Source organism: Thermobia domestica, chromosome 1 (genome assembly GCF_964235325.1).
Source record: "Thermobia domestica chromosome 1, izTheDome1.hap1.1, whole genome shotgun sequence".
In the NCBI taxonomy this organism is placed as follows: Eukaryota; Metazoa; Arthropoda; class Insecta; order Zygentoma; family Lepismatidae; genus Thermobia; species Thermobia domestica.
The window spans coordinates 295,639,306-295,663,441 of record NC_137454.1 but is presented as its reverse complement, the minus strand read 5'-3'; the positions used below and the strand labels follow the sequence as shown (position 1 = coordinate 295,663,441).

General features: G+C 34.3%; 1 protein-coding gene across 1 annotated transcript in view; it reads right to left on the bottom strand.

The window, feature by feature from the left end:
- LOC145661515 (uncharacterized) overlaps window positions 1-24,136 on the bottom strand; it is a 113,928-nt gene that overhangs the window by 40,399 nt on the left and 49,393 nt on the right. The window contains exons 2-4 of the mRNA XM_081726834.1: window positions 3,982-4,212; window positions 1,945-2,090; window positions 490-536 (exon numbers count right to left, since the gene is read on the bottom strand). Coding sequence (XP_081582960.1) covers window positions 490-536; window positions 1,945-2,090; window positions 3,982-4,212 — 424 coding nt within the window. The remainder of the gene's footprint in view (window positions 1-489; window positions 537-1,944; window positions 2,091-3,981; window positions 4,213-24,136) is intronic.

The window sequence follows — 24,136 nt, the reverse complement described above, 5'->3', positions numbered from 1 at the left end:
TTAGAGATATTGCACTTTATTTCTGTTTTAACCACAATAAATTTGATTTACATCAATCAATCCAATTTCGCACTAAAGAAAATGGAGGATTTCAATAAATTGTTGAGTCTCATTTTCAAGATTATTACATATTGGACTTTTTTTTTTTCAGAAACGTAATTTAGTAAATCCTCTTACGTTGTTATTTCACTCACCTACCACCCCCTTAAATTGAAGCGCACTATATGTGTACATACGTAAGTTCATTTGGGACACATTTGCAAGTTGTAAAAGAAAAGGCATTTGAGATACCCTTTACAAAGTGATTTTAATGCATTAAATTAAGGTATCACATGATATACAGTAGAATGCACCATAGTGAAGTTTATTTGTTTTTCAACAACTAATTGTTTCGTATCACAAACACTTTCTGCATTATCCTTGAAGTAATTATGATTACTAGCAGTAAGAAAATGAAGCACTCACGAACTCGAAACCTGGTTTACTCACCATTAGGTGGGAATTCATAGAAATATGCTGATCTGGGACTGAGGCAACTGAAAATAAAGAAAAGATTATTTACAAGATACGGAAAATTACAAAAAACAGTTTTTATATAAACACTCAATCTTTCAAAACTTTAGGCTCGATACCTTTTCGAATAACTATCTTGATGAAACTGGATAATTTATAGTAAATTATATGAATTATGAAGATTAATATTATCAGTCACCATGTAATGATATTTTTTTCTACAGCAATGCAAAATTTCTTCTGTTTGAATTTTGTCATCTTCTACAGTTTCTGGAATATATTATCGATTATTTCATTCAATTTATGAACTTTAGAAAAAAAAAATGCTACGAAGTACCTTCAACTAAAATTACCTTACTGAATTCGTTTAAATGATTTGTATAGACCATCATCAAAATTGTCAAGGGTCTGTTAGAGGTTACCAATGAAGAATTAATTGAAGAATTAGTCAACTGGCAAGCAATGAGAATCCACCACTCCAATGGGACATGGCCAAAACATTAAATTTGGTGCAGTCCCCTGTTATGAGACCTCTGTGCAGCCTTCTCACGCTCCACACTGATGAACATAAGACAAACTGCTGAAAACTGTACGGGGAGGGGATCAAAATTTAAGATAACCGCCACATTGGATGTCTACATTTTCCTCTCGTGTAATGGTATCATTTAAGCAATTTCGTACTGTGACATCTCTAGCAAGGGACGTACCAAGCTTTATCACCAAAGCACGGAAAATTTCTCGTAGGGAATTTCGATAGAGTTTCATAGGGAATTTGAGCACAGTAAAGTGGACAAAAATGTGAAGGGGAATGTTACCTACTTCCAGAAATACATCATGAACACAATCTATCGGAAAGACAACCATCGTTTGTGCGGAGCTAACAAGAACCAGTTGCAGATCCACATGAACAAAGCGTCCATTCATCCCATTCGGCCTGATCTTGACATGAGGGTGAAAACAGAGATCAGCTTCATGACATTCCTGTCAAAACACCTGACGCCAGTTAAGTCAATTTCTACCTATATATACTGTCGTCTACATCTACAACATCCCCTTTAGTGTCTATGGAAAACTTTTAGGGACGAACGGGATGGATTTATTATGCTTTTGCTGCAACGTAGTTTGTTTGTTGATGTCGGGCGATAGTCCATATGCTGGTAGTCCAATCGAACACAGCCGGTGGTGGCGACAGGGCTTTTAATAGGATAAATCCACTTTGAAAATCTGTCGGATGTAAACCGAACAAACTTCTATAGTGTTACATTAAGAGAAATACATTCGTAAAATACGGCTTCAGCAGTTAGGAATTCTCAAGTAGCACAGGTCTTACTTATCTTTTTCTTAGTTTAAAAATACAAAGTGAATCAGTAATAACATTTTGTTCTGAAAGTTTTCATTATATTATGAAATGAGTTTGATTTGCATAATAACCTTTGGTAATTCGACTGGGATGCGTAGTTTGCTGGAGATATGATCATCTTGTTCTGTTGCTGTCGCTGCAACATCTGTTTCCCGTAGATGCCATAGCCGAAACCATAGATCTCATCTTCCTCTTTGTCGCTTAGACAGCTTGAAGGCTGAAAAGAATCCAAAGAAAAAAATCATTAAAGCCACATCGGACAAGATAAAGAGTCATATAATATAGTTTAATATTAAATACTATAGTAGGATAAGTTATTTTCATATATTGATAATGATAAGAAAATCTGAAAATGAACGCAATTACGACTCAATTTAATCTACGACTACGGTGGGAAGCTTCCAATTCGCTACATTACTTTGTAATATGTCGATAAGAAAAGTATTTTGTCCTATACTGTAACTTTTTTATTTATATGTTTCTTTCTTCCTTGCAAACTATGGAGTAGTTGGATACTATCCTTTTACTTTTTCCCAGCCCTACCAAGATTTGTAATTCAAATCTTAGTCTTCTATATAGGGCATGTCACGTAAAGAACAACCCTTTATGCACATTACCATATTGTATTTTGCTAATGTTAAATCTGACCACTCAGAAATATTTCTTTTTTTTTTTCCACACCACTCACAAAAGTTTTTTGTGTGCGTGTGTGTTGTTTTGTTTAAATAAATAAATAAATTTTCCTCTTTTCTTATTTAGTTTTTAAGAAAAGACCGCTTCCACTGAGAAAAAAACAAAGCCTGTTTCCGTACAAGAAAGTGAAATTTCCTGCATAAGCAATAAGCTGTATATTCCAGTATTAGTAAAGCGTTTTGGATGAAGGTTTTAGAAATACAGGGGAGGTTAAATATTTGCCTGAAGAAAGAAAAGAACAATTACAAATAACGAAAGTAAATATTCCAGTATTAGTAAAGCGTTTTGGATGAAGGTTTTAGAAATACAGGGGAGGTTAAATATTTGCCTGAAGAAAGAAAAGAACAATTACAAATGACGAAAGTAAATAAACTCAAACTCACTTGCTACAAACTACAAAAAGAAATGAAAAAAAATCCCTTAACGTTATATGAATCTAAATGATCGAAGTAAGAACATTTTGTTCCAGATGAAATTTCATTGGTGCCTTTTCCAATTTTACAAGCGAAAATCACTATAAATTAATTCTTACGAGCAACACACTTTCCAATTAATCGAATGTCGACTTCTATTGTATCAAAAATAAGAAATAATAAACATTCCATACGTTTTGTACTTTAAATGGCAGGGCCAGCTTAATAGTAATTAAGAAAAAAAAAAAGGGCACTTTATCCACTAATATTAATATTTCAACTATTTTCTGTTTGAAAATGTTGGTTATCTAAAATGTTTACAAGTTCGTCGTGTCTGTTTTATTTCTTCTAGTAATTTCTACGAGATTCCTATAAGTACATTTTATATAAGTAATATCGACAGCTTAGAAAGTAAGGATAATCTTTCGCAAACTACTTACAACAAGTTTTAATTCAGAATGGCACCAAGCGTACTTTCACTATTTACGTGTTTTTATCTCAGTTTCAAACAGTCAGACGCTGCAATTATTTACGTTAAATCTTCTATGAAGAGGGAATTCTATTAAATCTTTACTAAGTTGTCAACATTCCGATGACATGCTTTATATACGTCTAAAAGTTACTACACTATTTGACGCGAATAAAGCAGTTACGCAATATTGTTTAAAAAAGGAAAAGCACGGGCTAGGGTTATCATTAGATTAGCATGCACAGAATAAATTTTCGCGACTAATTTATTGTCAGTATCATGCTTAACGGACGAGCGAATTGAATCCAATTTAAATAAGTATAACGCAATTCTCTTGGAGAAAGATAACACTAGATTATTCAATTGGTTATAGAAATATTAACGAAGTATATACATCAGAAAATATACACGTTTTCCCCCTCTCATACTGCATAACAATTACTAATTCATATTTTCTGGGTATGCAATCTTATCCATATCCATGAATTCTGGAAACTTTTGTCAAAAATATGTAAGTGTCAATAGATACTTACTGAATACTTTCCGGGAACATAAATGGGCTGTGACAGGGACGTTGTAAGTGTTGCTGGTGGGCAATAAGTAGGAGTCTCAGGAGTTGTGGCAAGAACTCTAATTCTCGGAGAAAGTTCTTCCCACTCTTTGCGCCTCAGTTCTTCCAAATGTTCCAAAACGTCCTGATAATGAGTGTTGAATTCATCAGCATATCGCGACGCCAGCCCTTCTAAATAACCCCTTTCTCCAACCTACAGAAAAAAAAAAAAAAAAAATGATATTAATGTTTAGAAGTCTGGATTATTAGATCTATTTTAAGTTCATCATTTATTCAACATGCTTAATGTATCTTTAGGATAAAACAGAGATGAAAACGTAGTACTACTTTTCGAAAAGAACTAAGCCTGGATGGCTCAGTCATATATTTCCACCCCTGTAACTTTTCTCTCCTACGATATAAATTAGTTATTACGGAAAATCCGTTGCTGCCTGCATTTTCCATGTATATACACATCACAACGAAAAACCGCCAGAATTATTGGTACCTTAGAGAAAAAGAAAAATTAAATAAGAGGTGGATTACATAATGAAATGTTAAGTCAGTACTACTTTTAAATTCTTCTTTTACTTTGAGAGATTTTGTAGTTCAATCCACAACTGCTAAAGTTATTCCAATTTATAAGGATAAAAGATCAACTAGATGCATAAAGATCTTATACAAGCTTCGTTCCTAAAGTACAGTATTGTCTCTGGAATCCGTACGCTCCAAACTCAAACAACTTGGAATACGAACGAAATATTCGAGCAAATTTTGCCCCGGAATACAACGCTTCTTTGGAATCCGAACGCCAAGTATGTTTACTATCAGTTTGTGCGTATGTTTGCCCCTTCGCTTGGGACATCCATATGCTTTGTCGTTCAGTTCGTTGTCGGAAGATGTAGTGAAAATATCCTGTGTAATTTTTATTGCTAATTTTATGCTTCAGTACATGTTTGATGTTTTTTTTTATTTACATTGTAACAACTTGGTACATTCGCCATAGGTCCTAAAAGTTACTTTTCATTCAAACATTATTATTACACAGAAAAATCGTACATGAAGACCCCGAAGAGTGCAGAAGCTTCTTAGTTGTGCCAAACGATCTATTAGTGAATGCTTATTATTATTATTTGTTAACATCTTATCTTAAAATCCAGTGTATTTATTAGTAAAATTACAAACAGTTTGTGCTCCCAACAACAGATAAATCCAGTTTTTATTATTTTTAAAAGAAAAAAAATATCGATATTCGAACGATTTAGAACTTGCACGTAGTTCTGGAACAAATTCGTATTCCAAGGTATCACTGTGAATGAAATACGTAAGTAAAACGGATAACACATCTGGATTCCTTAAGTTATTTCTATGAATGTCAGCACGGTTTTAGTATTAAAAAAAAAAGAAAAAAAAGGAGCACCTTGGATGCTGTAACTGCTATGATAGAACAGCAATAAATTTGCAGAAGAGTAACATATTGATTCGAGGAAAACAACTGACACACTTAAATATAAAATACTATGTCTGAAATATCCGTTCTTCGCACGGGAAAAATACATTTACGAAAATTATTTGAAAGATATATTTAGACCCCTTTTCCCGTCTTTGTGATCCATATTTGAATTGAAATGACAAGATAAAATCTCAACTAGATCCAAGTATCACACACAAATCTCCGGATGTGGATGAAATTCCGAATCAGTTAATTTTAGCTGGAGGGGGAAAAATTGTACAGCAATGTACACACATTCATTTCCTTATCTGGAACAACGAGGAACTGCCAAAAAGGTGGAAAGAATCAATCATTGTTTCAATTCACAAGAAAGGCGACGAAACTGATTATTTTAATTATCGAAGGATCTTCCTTCTGTCAACATCCTATAAAATTTTCTCAAACATTCTGTTAGCAAGATTGATTCCATACGCAGATGAAATTATTGAAGATTATCAGTGCGAATTTAGGCGAAATCATTCAACTATCGACAAGTACTCGAAAAGAACTGGGAATACAATAATCCAGTAAATCAGTTGTTTATTGATTTTAGAAAGGCCTACGACTAGGTTAGGAGGGGAACACTATTAACATTCTTATAGAATTTGGAATACCGAAAAAGATAAGTTAGATTAATTAAGATGTATTTAAATGAATCCCAAAGTAATGTCCACGAGCTTTCGTATCGAGAATGGCCTCAAACTAAGACATGCGTTGTCGCCATTATTATTAAACTTTGCTCTGGAGTAAGATAAGGAAAATTAAATATAGCAACCAGGGCCTAAAGCTGAATGGTATTCACCAAGTTATGGCGTATGCAGATGAAGTAAATATGATAGAAGGTGATAGGAGAATAGAAAGAAATGCAGAGGTTTTATTAAACAGTTGCAGGGACGTGGGTTTAGAAGTAAATACACAGAAATTCGCCGGGATAATAATACTGCAAATTACGGATACGTCAAAATATCAAATAATACTGTCGACAAAGTAGATACTTTCAAATACCTAGGATTAATATTGACAGACCAAAACTATATTTTGTTTTCGCGAATTCTGTCGAGGAATTTGAAGCTTAAAATATATAAAACGATAATCATGCCTGATGTGCTGTATGGCTGCAAAAGTGGTTACTTACTCTGAGGGAAGAAAGTAAACTGAAAGTATTTGAGAACAGAATCTTAAGGCGAATATTTGGATCCAAGAGGAACGGGAATGAAACTTCATAATGAGAAACTGCATAATTTATACAATTTACCAAACATTGTTAGGGAGGGTCAGGTGGGCAGGTCATGTAGCCAAAGTGAAAGAGGAACGCTTTTAAAATTTTAAATAAAAATCCAATCGGAAAACGACCATTAGGAAGACCTAGGAGTAGATAGAAGACATTATTAAGACGGATTTTGCAGAAATAGGAATACAAAGTAGAAACTGGATCCGGTTAGGTAAGGACAGAAGTCAATGGATAGCTTTTTGTGAATGCGGCATTGAATATCCGGCTTCCATAGATCATAGAGTTAGTTAGATGCAAATGTTAACTATATTCAAAAAATTATTTCAAAGGGTGTAGCTGTTTTCCCGCGATGGTAAGACAGCATGTATGTTATTTTTAAATACTGAGGAAAGTATTATATAAAGCATCTCCTTCTCTACCTCAAACGCGGAATTTTCTAAAATGCTAGAGTACACGTTCACTTATTTTTCACCAGTTGAAATGCCCATTCTTTACCCCTCCCTTAGAATAAACATTTCAATAAAAATGATATTTAAAAAATCGATGAGATATTCTATTTTCGGCACAGATTTTGGATACATCCTTTGGACAGTTTGGATACATCCTTTAATTAAAATGACATGATAAAATTATAGCTCGATGTAAGTACTAATTATTTTAAAATTCGTTTTAAACAGGTCGACCGTTTTCCCGTGATGCTATCAAAATAATAAATAACAACAACTTCAATGTGGTGAAAATAATTATAGAAATTGTCCCTTCCCCTAAAAGAAGAATTTTGAAAATACTGTGACACCTGTTCGATTATTTTGAACGGGAAATTTATTTAAGAAATTTTATCGTCCTAACTTGAAGAGCTCACAAGATATATTTTTAACAAATTTTGATCCCCACACCCCCTTGACCCCATTTAGAGCACGAATTTATTTAAAAAATTTTATCGTCCTAACTTGAAGAGCTCACAAGATATTACATTTTTGACTGAAATTTTGATCCCCACACCCCCTTTAGGGCACGAACTTAAAGTAAACTAGCATGATAAAAGTCTAACTTGGGGTAGGTATTAACTGTCCTACAAAATTCATTTCAAACTGATCAATTGTTGTTGTTGATGCGATCACAAATAACAGATAACGCTGCTTTCAATGTGGCGAAAAGTATATGTGTACCAAATGTTCCCTTCAAAAACGCAGGGACATGAGAAGTTTACATACAGAGTTTGATTTTCCTAACGTGATGGGTTCGTGAGATATTCAATTTCTTGCATAAATTATGACCCCCGTTCCCCTCTTACGATAATCATTTTAATCAAAGCAACACGCTAAAATCTTGTTCGAGATAATTTATCACTATGACTATACCCAAAAATTCATTTCAACTGATCAGTCATTTTCCCGTGATTTGATTATAAACTATATACGGAAAGTTTCATTTTTATATATTAGACTAGCATCTATTACCCGCTTCGCATGATTAAATTAAGAAAAACATAGTAATAGGTTCCGTTACTCAGTCATTTTTTACTATTACTGTTACTAAAATGCTCTCTGATATCGGCCAGTTTCGATCATTGTTATATGTCTTCTCCCTCCTCCTCCGCCATGCTAAGTGGCTGAATTTAGATTTAAACGGGATCGGAAGTGTCTGTTCATCTAAGCGATCCCGATAACTATGGATTCAGCATTAATATCGGTCATTTTCGATCATTTTATATATTCCCCTCCCCCATATTGCGGGGCACGGCATCGGGAGTGTTACTGTTCATCTCAGAGACCCCGAAAACTATGGATTCGATACTGATATTGGTCATTTTTTATTTTATATATATCCCACTCCTCCAAGTTTTGGGGCTGAATTTGTATGTAAACGGGATCGGAGTGTCACTGAACTTCTCAGTGACCCCGAAAACCATAGATTTGACACTAATATCTGTCATTTCCGATCATTTTAAAAATCTCCTCCTCCCCCGAAGTTGCAGCGTCTAAGTAAAATGAAAAAAATCATCCCAGGCCTGAACTTAATCTATGTTGAAAGTTTGATCGAGATCGGTCGCGTAGTTCAAGAGTAATTAAGTTGTATTTGTTCTATTTATTTTTAAATATCTCCTCCTCCCCCTCCAGTAAAGTTCTACCGTCAAAGTAAAATGATAAAAACAACTTCCCAGGCTCGAACTTCATTCATGTTGAAACTTTAATTCAGATCGGTCGGTCGGTTCAAGAGTTATTGCCTAACGAACATAGTCAGTCTCAGTCTCTCTCTCTCTCTCACACACACACACATATATATATATATATATATATATATATATATGGTCAGTCAAAATAAGTGTTACAAGCCAATATCTCGCGAACTATACATCAAATAAGAAAAATGTTAAGAGGATGTATAATACAGATGCCTAAAAATGGGTCAAACACGAGGTTCCCCCATTTTGGGGGGAGGGGGTGTACGTGAAATTTTCAAATGGGAACACAGGTCGAGTGATACATCGTTCGAAAGAGCTTGTAAAATTGAACAATGTTTGATATGGGGCACCGTTTTCAAAATGGGCCCTAAAAATGGTCCTCTATCAGATAAAATTTCCAGTGCTTATAAATCAGAAACGGTTGAGAAGAAAACAATGAAACAAAAAATGAAAAAGGAAAAAGCCATAGGTAATGTGGAATGGTGTTGCCGCGGTGTCCCCAGGGCCCCTATCATGGGGCCCCGGAACTAACTTGAAAATTTCAAATGGAAATATAGGTCGAGTGATGCCTTGTTTGATCGTGAAAAACCAAACAGCACGAAATTTGTTTTGATTTCGGGCAAGCCTGTTTCAAAATAGCCGCCAAAAATGGTTTCACGTTCAAATACAAAGCGCAGTGTTCAAATTGAGTGTTACAAGCCAATATTCTGCGAACTATGCATCAAATAAGAAAAGTGTTAAGAGTCAATATGGGCTAAAATATGGGTGAAACACGGTTCCCCCGCCTCCCATTTTGGAGGGAGGGGTGAACATAGAATTGTCAAATGGCAACATAGGGCGAGCGATACCTTCTTTGATAGATAGATAGATTTTTGTATATCTCCCCTTCCTCCACCTTCTCCGTTGCTCCGTCAAAGTGAAACGATAAAAAAAAAAAAAAAAAAAAAAATCGAGGACCGAACTTCATCTATGTTGAAAATTTGATCGAGATTGGTCATTTGCTTCAAGAGTTAAGTTTTGTTTATTTTTATATCTCCCCTAAGATCTACCGTCAAAGTGAATAGATAAAAACAATCCCAAGCCCGAACCTCATTTATGTTGAAAATTTGATCGAGATTGGTCGGGTGATGCAAGAGATTAAGAGTCACAAACATAGCCACTTTCAATTTTATAATGTAGACTAGCTGAACCTGCGCTCTCTACACAATGCATCATTCACATATGAGCATGAATCTCCTTGTCATTTCTCACATCATCAGTACATGTCCCTTTACAGACACAAGTAAAAGGCATCTTGATCAAGAATCGGCAAGGGGTATCATAAAAGAGATATTTTTTCGATTATTTTTTCAATATCTCGCACCGTTTGTTTGAGATTGAGCCTACTTCCGGTTGGAATTTCTAATTCATGTATTATCAGTGTTTTCTTTCATCTTGCATGCAGTATGTAATAAGCAAATACAATACATACACAATTAATTAGCCTGGAGAAATAGTTATCCTTCATTTATCATTATCATTTGACCATTAAACAAACGCCTCAAAGATATACAACCCTTGTATATACCTATGTATAACCCATAGGATATGATGATTTTTTTTTTTTTAAATGTCAACACTTTCAGTGTACCCCTAAAAATGTAATAAAGAAATAACGGTCATGTTCTTAAATATTGAATTAGAACTGGACAATCTAAAGATTTGGAATTGACCAGCGAAAACGGAACGTACTTCTGGTTTTCGAGATCTCATTGTCGAAAGGACTGGGGACAAACACACACCTAGCTTTTTAATATACAGAGTGGCGCAAAATTAAATATACAGTACCATACTGATTAGATCATTGCATTTTACATTATTTCTTATTGTTATCCATCAGACAGATTTAGTTTCTTTATTTTTTTGTTCTTAATGTGTTTTTACTTATATCTTAAGATCGGAACAGCCGAAGCAAATAAACCCATAAACTAGAATGTTATACTTGATCAATGCAGGGGTGTATACCTACTTTTGGGCCATCCTCTATAGATTAGACGTTTATGTACTAATCTTCATTAATAACATGAGAGACTTCTGATATACTTTATTTTATTATATTATTATTATTATTATTTGCATACGTTTTAAACTCTCTTTTCTCCCTTTAAGATACGCATTTTAATGAAAGTGGCGACAAAATCTCAGTTCAACCAGTGTTATACGTTCGAATATTCGTTTCAAACGGTTCAGTCGATTGTCCGTGATGATATAACTGATAACGCCGACTTGGGATACGTCTCCAATTACTTTTAATGGAGAGTTGAACTATCTACTAACATGTCATATAGCGAATTCGCTCTCAACGAACATCATAACAGGTACAAATGTTTAGTCCCGATGAAAAATATGTGAATTTATTACATGGCCTAATGGATACGGACAGTCTTCTTCCCCCTCCTTTCAACGTTTTAGTAATTTCTTCATAACAGGAAGAATTAATTTCAGTTCATTATATTTAGCACAGAAAACACTTTCAGCAACCTGAAAATATGACAATGATGCAGTACAACAGACATAAAATCCTTTCCTCACAAAATATCTTTGTCTTTCATAATTCAACGATTCTGGTGAATCGCCACAAAATAGCTGAAAGCTGAACTTCAAATTCTATTTTTGATAGCGTAGTGTTCAATAAATTTTCAGTATTTAACTTAGTAATAATAATATTGCATGTTCTTAATGCACTAACTTTAATATCATCCATATAAGAAATGAGGGATTATTTTACACGGGGCGACATGTAGTTCAGAAGAAAATTTAGAAGTTGGGCATTGTCTATACATTTAAAGATATTTCGACATTGATACTGGTTTGGTTTGTTTAACGTCCCACGTTTATGCCTAGATGGCTAAGAGAGACGTGGACCTACTGATTATATCGGAATCCGAACCACTTTCTTCGTTCAACTGTACCCTATCGGGAATCGAACCCGGGACTACGTACACCAAAGGCAAGCATGCTATCCACTAGGCCAGCGGGGGTCCCTTAATGATACTGAGTAAAGGTGAAAAGTCAGGATAGCCATAAGCAGGGTCTTAAGTTTGGACTTCCCGATTACGAAAGCAAGAAATGCATCAGAAAATATTTCCAAAAGTGTCATTGAATAACTGAGAAAGGAAAAAATCTTTTCCAGTGTGCTTTGAGCTCAAATTTTCTTTTTTTTAAATCCTATGATTTATTTATTTATTGTTTCAAAACAGTAATTGAATCTATGAAATCTGGATAATCAGCATACATATTTTACTCTTTTTTTTTTTATCTCATCTTAGTAAAAAAAATGCCGGAATATTTCTGTATTTAAACTATTGAAATAGTTTTCTTAATGAGTAGTAGTGCAATATCCACGCGTAACGGCATCGAGGTTGGTCATTTTTAAAATGAAGAAACACATAGCTACGTAATAAATAAATACCTTTCACCCTATAAATATGAATTGCATTACGTATACATTAGTATTCTATTGAAAAAGGGTATCATCTACCTGACGTACTGGTACACATTTCCTTCTACTGGTTTTTGGAGCATATTTGGTATTTTATAGGTTAATTTACGCACTGAATGCTTGTTTTAGGAAACTAAAATATTAAAAAAAAAACTATCGTGTTTTTACTGTAAACATTACAAGTGAACAAGTGAACATTACAAAGCATTCAAAATTCATACAGAAGATATATATGATTGGTAAAACAATTTTATATAATACTTGACTCAAACAAATAAAATATTTTAAGGTTTTAACAAATTCTTGTTGTTACTACGAAAGATTTGTATCCACTTCGTAAAACGCACATCTGTTCTGAAAGAGACCCGCGGGAAGGTCAAAGTACCCTCGAAGGTCTTGTGTTGAGCAGTCGTGCATGTGACTCGCTGGTCGTTTCAACTTGCTCCAATTGTTAACATTAGCTGAATTACATCTTGTAACTAGAAAGAACTAAAACTTAATGCCTATCCAACTGAACATCAATAACAAAAGCTGAAGAAATATTTCTAACATGGCTTTCATTTTTTTAAAAAAAAAAAAAATTACGAGTACGTTATCTTTCATAATTCTCTAAACTGGCGAGCACCGTTAAAATTTTAGTACTACTACTACTACTACTACTACTACTACAATAATAATAATAATAATAATAATAATAATAATAATAATAATAATAATAATAATAATAATAATAATAATAATAATAATAATAATAATAATCCTGGCCTAAAGCTAACACTCAAATTATGTTCAGTATGTAACATAATTAGTAGAACAACCCACATTATGCTTTATTTTTTGCTTAATTATGCTTTATTCTTTTCCAAATTATGCTTTATTATTGATTTTAATCATTGTTTAACATTAATCCTGTATAGCCTTTAACATTAGTCCAGCCTGTCTTGGTTTCTACACAGAATTAATTAATTTATGCAAAAGTCAGGTAAAGTTACTAATGCTTTCTTGTAACCGTATAGCATGCGTCCCTTTGGTATGAATAGTCTCCGGTTTGATTCTCAATGAAAAAATAATTTTAGTGTTGACCCAGCACCATGAGACAATTGGAATGCTATTTGAATTAAGTAATAGCAAACTCCGATATAGAAAGCCGAAATAATTGTGATAGGATAGGAACGATGTGATGGCCACATATCATCCAAACAACAGGACATCTAACCAGCGACAGTCTTTCGTGTGATGTAGTGACAGGGTGTTTATCTAAGGCGATTACCACACTTATTTTTACGAACAGCATTTAGTTTTTGTTGCCACATGTATCCATAACATATTTATATCAATTTTCTGCGATTTTTTTTTTAGTTCAACGTCCCACGTTTATGCACCGAAGCTAACGCTTCTTTCACATTGAGGCGGCGATTTGCCGTCGCCGCTCGCGGCAGTTTGCCGCGTGAGAAGTGTACCCTTTCATATTAACGCGGTTTTTTGCCGCGAATGAAAAATATGCGAGCAGGGTTGCTGTGCAACTGAAGAAACAAAACCTTGTAACTCTTATCGTGTTGTGGTGGAACAATGGCCAGATGCAAAAAGTGTCTTCTACTCGCCTTGTTAAGACAGAGAGAAATAAATAATTAAAAAAAAAAAACAGTAAGAGAAACATATGGGTTCATTTTTTTTTAATTTAAGTTTTTTTTAGAGAAGTGGTACCTTGAAAGAGATTTTTCTATACTGTTTCTACAATTGATAGACTTGAGCAAAATAGCGGCATGGTTCTGGATATTTCAAATACCATCCCGGTATTTACCTGTTGCGACTGGGAAAACCAGGATAAAGTCCTTTCGAGATAGTCAGTGGTTGAGATCTATCTCAGAATCCCAAGTCAACACTCAACCTCTGAACTTAAGGCTGGTCTGTTGGTATTATTATTATTATTATTATTATTATTATTATTATTATTATTATAGTATTTCAGGTTTATTCGTTTGTTTTAAGCGTTCCGACTATTGACTCAAGTCTCTTTAAAGCACTGCTCTAGTCCCTGAATTCAAAGGACTATTCAAGAAATTACAACCATAGAAGTTTTAAAATAGTTATAAAATATATAAAACACGGTACATTTATCAAATATCACATAATGAATTGTCTCTTGCTTTGTTAAGGTACATTACTGTATTATTACTAAAATCCGGGCTACGAATTTTTATGTAACAATATATATATAGCAACATATATAGTACATAAATATATAGCAAAAGACTGTAAAATATGTAATATTATTGAAATATTTGATAGTACATATTTCAATTTTGGGGTACCAGAAATTTATGAAATTAGAAGCTCGTTTGCCCAGCGTTGTCCGCACATTTATCCCAATCTTCTATTACATAGAAAAAATAATTTGTATTGATTTGAACTCTTTTAAATCAACGAACTTTGGATTCGACACTTCGGTAGTATCGGTCGTTTTCGATTATTTTTACATGCCATCTTTTCCCACATATTGTATGTAACAAGTTTGGTTAAAAGCACTCGAGGTGTCCTAGGCTAGAACATAAAAACATACTGTACATAAATACACAAACACACACATATATATACGTAAAATACACACAGATACAAATTATCGCAACCACTCTCTACTCTTTCCTGGCAACACTTGCTCCCCCTCCAACACCCAAGCGGCAAATAGCCGCCTATATGTAAAGAGATCCATTGCTTGCAATGTCCCGCTTGGCTGTACGCGGCAATCTGCCGCGCCGCTTTCTAGCAGGGAGAGGCGGCTGTTTTTCCTCGCCGCGAAAATTTGCGGCGACCGCCGCGCATATATGAAAAGCTCAATTGCTTGCAATGTCTTTCTAACCTACGCGGCAGTTCGCCGCCAAATGGGAAAGGGCTGTAAGGGAGACTGTGATTATGAGCTGGATGTGATAGAATGACGAAAGTAAGAGAAAACGGGAGAACCCTGAGAAAACCCACGCACACGATGTTAGTTCACCACTAAATTGACTTAACGCAAACTGTGATCGAACGAGGGTCTCCATGCACTAGAAGTGAGCGCTCTACTACTGAGCCAACGCGGCCCATAATTCTCTACGTAACGAATGTAGATAACTACATATGTATAGTAACTGTAGACACTACTGTAAAGGAAATATCTTAATTTGATATATTTAAATGAAGAACAAAAGTGAATCGCCGGAAGACTTCAAAGAATCTCAAACTCTAGAACATGCTTCCTATGTAGTCTCTTAATTCCTTGTGAAGGCTTCACTAAATACACAATTAGGATTTACAATTATTAAAGTTTCATAAAACGATCATCGAGCAAGAATAAAACTTGAACGAATAATTTAGAGGGAGTTCAGAGAACGTTTAACAGGGAGATTAAGAAATCCTTCTTTTACTCTCTACTCACGTCAATTTGGAACTTCATTTTACATTCATGAGAAATACAACACCGTGGGACTGAAGTGGGAGTCCTATAGTTTTACCCTACACACACATATATATATATATATATATATATATATATATATATATATATATATATATATATATATATATATATATATCGTTCCCCTCTAAAGGAGTACACTTTCAGCAATTATGTTCGTACTATTTATTTGCACAGCGCTCCAAGATCTGCTTTCTTTCACTTCAAACATCTTCAAATTAATGCAGGTATTGTATATTAAACCTGCACATATCCTAAACGATAATTCAATCAGCATGCTTTACTTCAATCAACATAAAACTCTCGATGCAACGACATTGCGCAAATTTTTCTAAAGATTAGATCGTTGATAATCTAAGTAATTTATGTCTTATTAACGAGGAGCAGAAAGTGCTGAAATTGCGCAAATTTCCGCCGCGACGTTGCCAACAACAGGATTTAAGGAATTGTGTGAAATTTTGCATCGAAATGAAATGTATAAAGCTATTCCTTTATGAGATATATTTTATTGCATTCTAATATTTACAAAGCAACATACTTATTTACAGAAAATTTCATTTTACAGTTTGAATGCTTGAAATTTAAATCCTACAGCTTTTAAAAATGTCATACGTGCCTTCTCATAGTTTCTCTGCGAATTCCTGAACTCAGCATACTTCCTCATGACAAACTCGCTCCTTTTGACTTCTGCTGGTCTTTGGGCCTTTGAAATTCCTTTTAATATGGACGTTATTTTCATGGCAGTTTCCGTTTGGATCTCTAACAAAGCAGAAATCACCGTATGAATATCAGGAGCAGGGAAGTAAAATTGACTATTATAATGTCTGTGAAAAGCTTCTGGTCCATTTGTCGTCCGACGCATCGTGGATGGTATAGACGCCCACATGACAGGTGGATACCTAAAATTAATAAAATAAAAAGATCCTTAGTTCATGCACACAATTATTGACAATTTATATAAAACACTAAAACATTTATAACACTAGATTCAAGAAATATTTATAGTCTTGGTCCGTAATTTGTTTACAACTATCAAAACCTGCATTTTAATCTACGTCTTACATGAAGACAGAAGAAAATTTCACTATAATTAAGTTGCATTGAGAGAAAATACCATATCAGCACAACCATTAATGTTGTGTTCAAACTAGGACAACAGTTTTTGCAGTATTAAGAGTTATTGAAGCATGTGCTACTATAGATGAAATTCAAAAGGAAGCTACTTACTTGCAACCGTCTTCTATGTAGTTTTCTAGGACGTAATCGGAAAATTTATGCCCTGTATCATCCGGCGTCATTGATATTAGTTGAGTAAAGGCATCTGATACTTCTGTTGGATGTAAATATGGCAACCCAAAAAATGCCTTTATCCATGAACCTGTAAGAAAAGCAATAATAATAATAATAATAATAATAATAATAATAATAATAATAATAATTTGTTAGAATAAGCAAGCATTGGGAAAGTAGTGAAATTGATGGATCTTACTGTTGGCTTTATAATTTCTTCATTTCGTACATTATTAGAACAGCAGTTTACTTGCTTTTAAGAATGGTGACTGAATTAAGATTCTTCAGTCAAACAGAATAAGATTCTATTTTCAACTGTATTCTGTATTAATATATAACAAAACAAAGTCCACATGGTATTATTAAATTAATAATAAAGAATAATAGACCATAATAATATCAATAATACCTAGTTCAGATTTTGGATCCATATATGCTTGTCGCAGATCATTGTCGGCTTGAATCCTCCGCCACCATGTTTGTCCCAAATGGAATCTGCAGCCACGAATGTCACAATTTGGAAACACATTCTTGATGGCTTCGTGAGCAGCTGTTTCAAAATCAACGTAAATGATTTTCAAGTCGAATCTACTGTCTAAGTTTCTTATCATCTTCCACATGGCCACATACGTATTCTTGTCTTTCTTCGGCAAAAATGCAAAACATAGAGGTAGATAATATCCATTTTTATATGCATGTATTGTATATAACTGTGTGAAATGCTTAGGAGCATAAGTGAAAGTTCCATCTGCAAATACTTCTAACCCGCTGAACTCACACAGAAAACTGAAAAGAAAATAAGATTAGTGTCAGAAAAGAAAATAGTAAACAAGACTGTAGTGTCATATCGTTAGGTGAAATGCTATGTTACGATATATTTTGTGAGAATAAAAAAAAAAAAAAAAAAAACTATTTTACTATAATTTGGAAATAAGACGGAAAAAGGAACTTTTCTGTTCAAGCAACTACTTCCTATTCTACTTCTTGATGCTGTAAATGAAACTCATTTCAAAGTTAATGGTTATAAATGAAATTATACTTACTCGATATTTTTCTTACACGTGAAAAGAATTATATTAGCTTCATCATCAACAAAGATGAATCTTTCTCCGTCAATTGCTATATCATCCTGCTTCTGAACCATTTGCTGTATAGCCTCTACGGTGTTTCTGGGTAGACGAGGAGTCACCTTTCTTCGATTTTTATAAATAACGTCTCGGCATCTTTTAATTTCTTTATGATCAAGTGTGTCATGATGTTCCAATTTTGAAACTTCCTGCCTTATAATTTTATTTGGCTTCTCGTTCAATTGTTCAGTGGCTCGTCGCTTACAATTCTCTCTAAGAAAATGCCGTTGAACACCATCTTCATCTTCACAATGATTATGAATATCTTTCCTTTCTAAAACTTCACTTGTATTTTCATCCATTGTTATACTAGCATTACAGCTTTTCTTAGTACATCTGAAAGAAAGGAAATAATAATTAAATCGTATCACGTGTTCTAAACTTACTATTTAAAGAAAAATGTATTCACTATTTCACTGGCAAAAATGTTATATCTTCCATCACCTTTTAACAAAGTATAGGTCCAATTGACTGACATAAATACTAATGCAGGCTTACTTATTCACTTACGAAAGTATAGGACAAATTGCCTGGCATAAATATTAAAATAGGGACTAGACACATATTTTAACAAAATATAGACCCAACTGACTGACATGGATATTAATGTAACTTTCCATTACTTAACAAAGTATAGAAGCAACTGAATGGCATAAATATTAATATAGGTTACATCACTTAACAAAATATAGGTCCAACTTCCCGACATTAATACTAATAGTGTGTTACATCTTTTAACAAAGTATATATGGATCCTATTGACTAGCATAAATACTAATATAGGCTTACAGAACTTACTAAAATATAGGTCAAGCTGACTACTGAAAATACTAATGTAGGCTTTGCATAACTTAGCAAGCTATAGGCTTATATACATGCAAAAATTATGTACTACATTAACTTACCTCCAATTTGAGCCTTTTTTTCCTTGGCGAAAGAAACGATACTTAAAGCCTCCCATTAATACACAAGGTACACCTTTTTCTGTTTTCGTCAATGTAAACTCCATTCTGAAAGTTTCACTTATGTTTCTCCAGTTTATTGCTTCCTGTTTATATTACCCTCCTCACTAAAACTTGCGATTAATTCTCGATCCTGATTGGCTCGTTGTGATTCTCGTTCCTCATTGGCTTGTTCTATTATTGGTTTATTATATCCGCAATTCGTTCGGGGTTTTAACAGAACCTGAGGAGGTCTGACATACAGTTGCTGGTGACATTTGGGAGAGTGCACAACGGAGAAGAATAAGCTTTGCAGAGAAGAATTGCTGAGATGCATTGCTTTCCTGAAGAAGGTGTTCCAACCACAACCAACATAGATAACATCAGAGATGCATTAAAACAGCAAAACGTACAGTTCACGAACCTCATTCGTGTCCAAACAAAGGAGGGACCAGCACCCATCTTGAGAATGTTTTCAACATTTGCTCTGGCCATATACGTTGAACACGCTTTGCCGACAGTCGGCTAACGGAAACGCTTTGTTATCTCTCTGGGAGTGAAGCAAATACACAGTAATTAAAGAACTGAGGCCCTTTTCAGGCCCACAAACCAATTTCAGGTCCAAAACCTTTCTAATGTACACTGTCCGGTAAATATCTTCAGGATAAAACAGTTGAGAATGCTCTAAGAGCATTGCCAGAACGAACTTTAAAAGAATGGAGAGATCTAGCGGGAAGGATAGCTGTAATTGTTCCTAGATGTAAAGGTAAATCTTTTTATCCGCACCCTCTTCTCTTTCTCGCAAAAATTAACAAAATATCATCTCTTTATGACTTATAGTTCTCGAGATATGACTGCTTAAATATCTAGAAATTCGAACTTTTTTAGTCAGTATCACGGGAACGGTAAGTCATAGAGAGATGATATCAGTGTTAATCCCTAATAGAACATTAAACATTTTCGTACTGATATTAATTGATGGCCAGTTGCACAGTGGCCACCGGTTACTATTTGCTACCAAAATATTTACCACCCTTTTAGATATTGACCAACACCAATATGACCTCTCTATGACTTACGGTTCCTCAAATAATGCTCCTTAAATCTCTGGAAATCGGCCATTTTTGGCCAATATCATGGGAACGGTAATTCATAGAGAGACGATATTGGTCTTAATCAATACCTAAGAGGATGGTAAACACTTTGGTAGCAATATTAATTGGTGGCCATTGGCCAAACCAGAACTCTTTAAGTTCGTTGAAAACCGCGGCGAGACACAACATTCGACATGCTGCTTTAGAATTCTAACTGCATGTAGGAGGTACACGTAGATATAAGTTGCTGCATCACTCAAGGGGGCGAGCTTTCTTGCCAAGGGGCCCTATTTATCTCTAATACACTGACCACTCATTCTTGTAACAATTTATACGATAATACCTAGGTAATATATAACAAATGTTTCTCACAGCACCTAAGAACAACTAAGACGCAAATGCAAATCTAAGTATCATTTATAGAAAGGTGAAAGGATAGTTATTAAGATATGTGGTAGACACACCTGAAATATGTATACAAGTGCTTGTTTCTGATTGGCCAAAACTGGAAGATATAGACAAATCTTTATTTCTGATTGGTCGAACGTCTGTTCACGATATTTCAAGAGAACTTCTAGAAATATTTATATATATTGTTTATTTTATATATGTTTGTTTTCCTTACAGTATTTCAAAACTATTTGCTTTCAATAACTATATTCTTACAGTTTTAATCTTACAGTTAGATATGATACGGAAAATGAATGACTGGGACACATTCCCCAGTCACCCTCTCTAACGACGCCATTGCACACATATAATATAGATGACTGAAAATGCTATTGTTATCCATTACTTTGTATTTTTTTTTTTTTTTGTTAAAACGACTTGCATTTTGGTGACTGTTTTTATTAGTCGATATACTTATGGTAATGATGGCAACGTTGCACAAGATTTTTTTCGCAATTTCCAATTTTGTTGCCTGCTCATTAAGGCTTTATCTGTGTCAACAGATAAGCGTGGGAAAATTTGCGCAATGTCGGTGCACCCAAAACTCTCTATAACTATATATTATCTATTATTTTAGCCAAGGGTAAAAGTGGATCTGAAAAGGTAGGAGGACGGTAGGTAGCAGCATGATGTCACGCCGTCCCCCTGTCTATCTTTGCTCATTATATTTTTAGGAACTGGGGGGGGGGGGGTACATATTTTTGGAGGTCGGGGACGGCGTCTCCCCGCGTTCCCTCACACTTTTACCCCGGATTTTAGTATGAAATATCCTCTAGTTTACGAACTAATTTAAGACAAGTCTTTATGCCGAAAGGAACACAAGAAAAATTATAATTATTGTACGAACAATTCTGTCTTAGAAAATGTCATAAGTTCACGCAGGTTATTCAAGAACGGAAAAACTACTACACTGCAATAGAGTATTATTTTCTTTGATGTGCTGCATTTTATTGATCCGAGGGGAATAAATTATGTGCACGTTTTATTGTTCGGTTCAAATTTCTTATCTTTGATCCCATAAGAAATCAAATGCAGTAACTTTTTAGAGCTAAAGTAGTCAATTAATATTAGTTTAGTGTCCAGAAGTTTCAACCGAAAATGGAACAATTTTCCTCTGCAGTTTCAAGCCAACTGGCGCAACGAGAGTAAGCCATCTGTCACTGTCCAATGGAAATGATACCGTCAGGCAAGTCGCATTATCAGCTCCTGAGTGGAAGGGAGGAAGTTTAAAAAAAATCACATCCCAGCTGAAGGAAGAAGGAAAGTATTGCTTTAGTCAGTGTTCTTTATTTCAACAATTGAATAATTTAGAATAGGATAAACTTTTTAATTTACTATTATAACACATACGTAATTCGAATATATACAGAGTGGACCATTTATCTTGGAACGTCCTTTTAAGATTTAAATAGATAAAATTCGATGAAATTTTGTAACATGCAAATATCAATAGGCGGACATTATTTGGCATGCTCCGCAATACTACCCGATTGACAATATTGCCAACTCAATACAGTTCTTTTTTTAATAGCACCAAGTCAGGTTAATACATATTTCAAATATACGTGATAACGAAAACTTACAAAACCACTTCATCCAGTGTTACAAACTTAGGACGCAACAGTGTCACAAACCAGGGTTGAAAAAAATCACGATTAAAAAAAAAAAAAAACTTTTGTTGATTTTTTACATTTAAATCACTAGTAATGTAAGTGCACCAATAGCTGACACTTTAAGGATACAATTCTAGATCTAATGCTTCGGTTTGCAAATAAAACAACATAGAAGGATTATGGCTTTAGTAAACTGAAAGGTTTAAGTTTAAGAAAGGGTTTTAATTGATATAAGACTTTCAGATAAACATATATGAGTTACCGAAATTTATATGGAACATAACACACTTGCACCAGTTGCTGACACACAGAAAATACCAATGATCCAATACCTGACACAGTAATGTGCCAAAAGCTGACAGTTTTATTTTAAAGAATATATATATAATGAAATCATTTATTAGTAAGAATAACATCACGCATTTTTTTTAAAATTAGGTTAAACAGAAGTAACAGCACGTACAATAGGTAGAATCTGCCCTTTGGGTATTTACTCAAAAATATCCATTTAAAATTTTAAGACATTTCTTACCTTTTGTTAACGCGATATTTCTCAATTTCTTCTATCCGATATGCTCCCACCTTCGAATCATATTGATGTGTATTAATTTTTTCCAAAATGTCTTCATATGCATACCATAGCTTGTCCTCAACTTTCGGCCAACACCAGTCATATCTAGTCTTTAGCGTAACATTGACGAAAGTTTCGTTTTGTTTGGTCTTCAAAACTCTTCCTGGAAAATATTCACTTTTATACTGAACACTTACATAAACATTGGCGTGAAGATTGCCCTCGGACTCACTTTCACATGACAACCTTCCCTGATACCAATTGCCACTGTCTTCGTCAGATTCAAGTTGAAGCTCAATGGAAGAGTCGGATGATTCCTCGAAGAAAATGTCACATTTTCTTCTTCGTCGAACTTTTAGTTTCTTCTCTTCCTTGCCTTCTTCACTGATTCTCTTTGCTTCCTCCTTTCTCCATTTTCTCCCTGGATGCATTCCTTTTCCTTTCGCTTATTTTCATTATTTCTTCCACTCTGCCGATGTTGCGACTGAAGGTATTTTATCTCTCCTACTCTTTAAATTAGGCGTGATTATATGGTGCGGCCAAAATAAAGTTCTTTTAAATGGTTAGGGAATTAAGAGTATCAGTACTTTCTTTTGCTCCCTGTTTATGGGTAGGAACGTCAGTTTCTGTAGTTTTCGAAGTCCTTGGAATTGAAAACATAGTTTTTCTATTTTGTGAGTAGAAATTTTAGTTAATTCTGTAACTTGTTCTTTCGTAGGAACGTGAGTTCCTGTAATTTTCGAAGTGCTTGGAATTGATATATTAGTAGTGTCATCCGTATTTTGTCGAGTAGATATTTCATCCGTAACTTGAATGTTGTCTATTCTGGATGGAGGATCACGTCTGTTACACCTCTCTGCATCCAGCTTTATAGATTTCCATAGGAGAAAAAGGTTTTTTATCTTGTATGTTGCTTAAACACGTGCCATCACAATCGGAGATTTTTTTTTTAACTTTCTCAGTACAAATTCTTTGTTCTAGGAAACACAAGAATTAATTTATTTAGCCGTGATGAGTTTTATTGGAGAGATTTCCGGAAGATATTTCTAAAGTTGTTCCTCCTTTCCTGAAGTTTTGATAGTCTACATTATCAGCGTTGACTGGGTAGAGACCAAATGCTCTGAATCCATTTTGTATTGCAATTGGAGTTATTGACATTTTCATTGTTTTTTTTTTTTTTTTTCAAAAGAGGTGCAAAGTCTTCATTTCTCA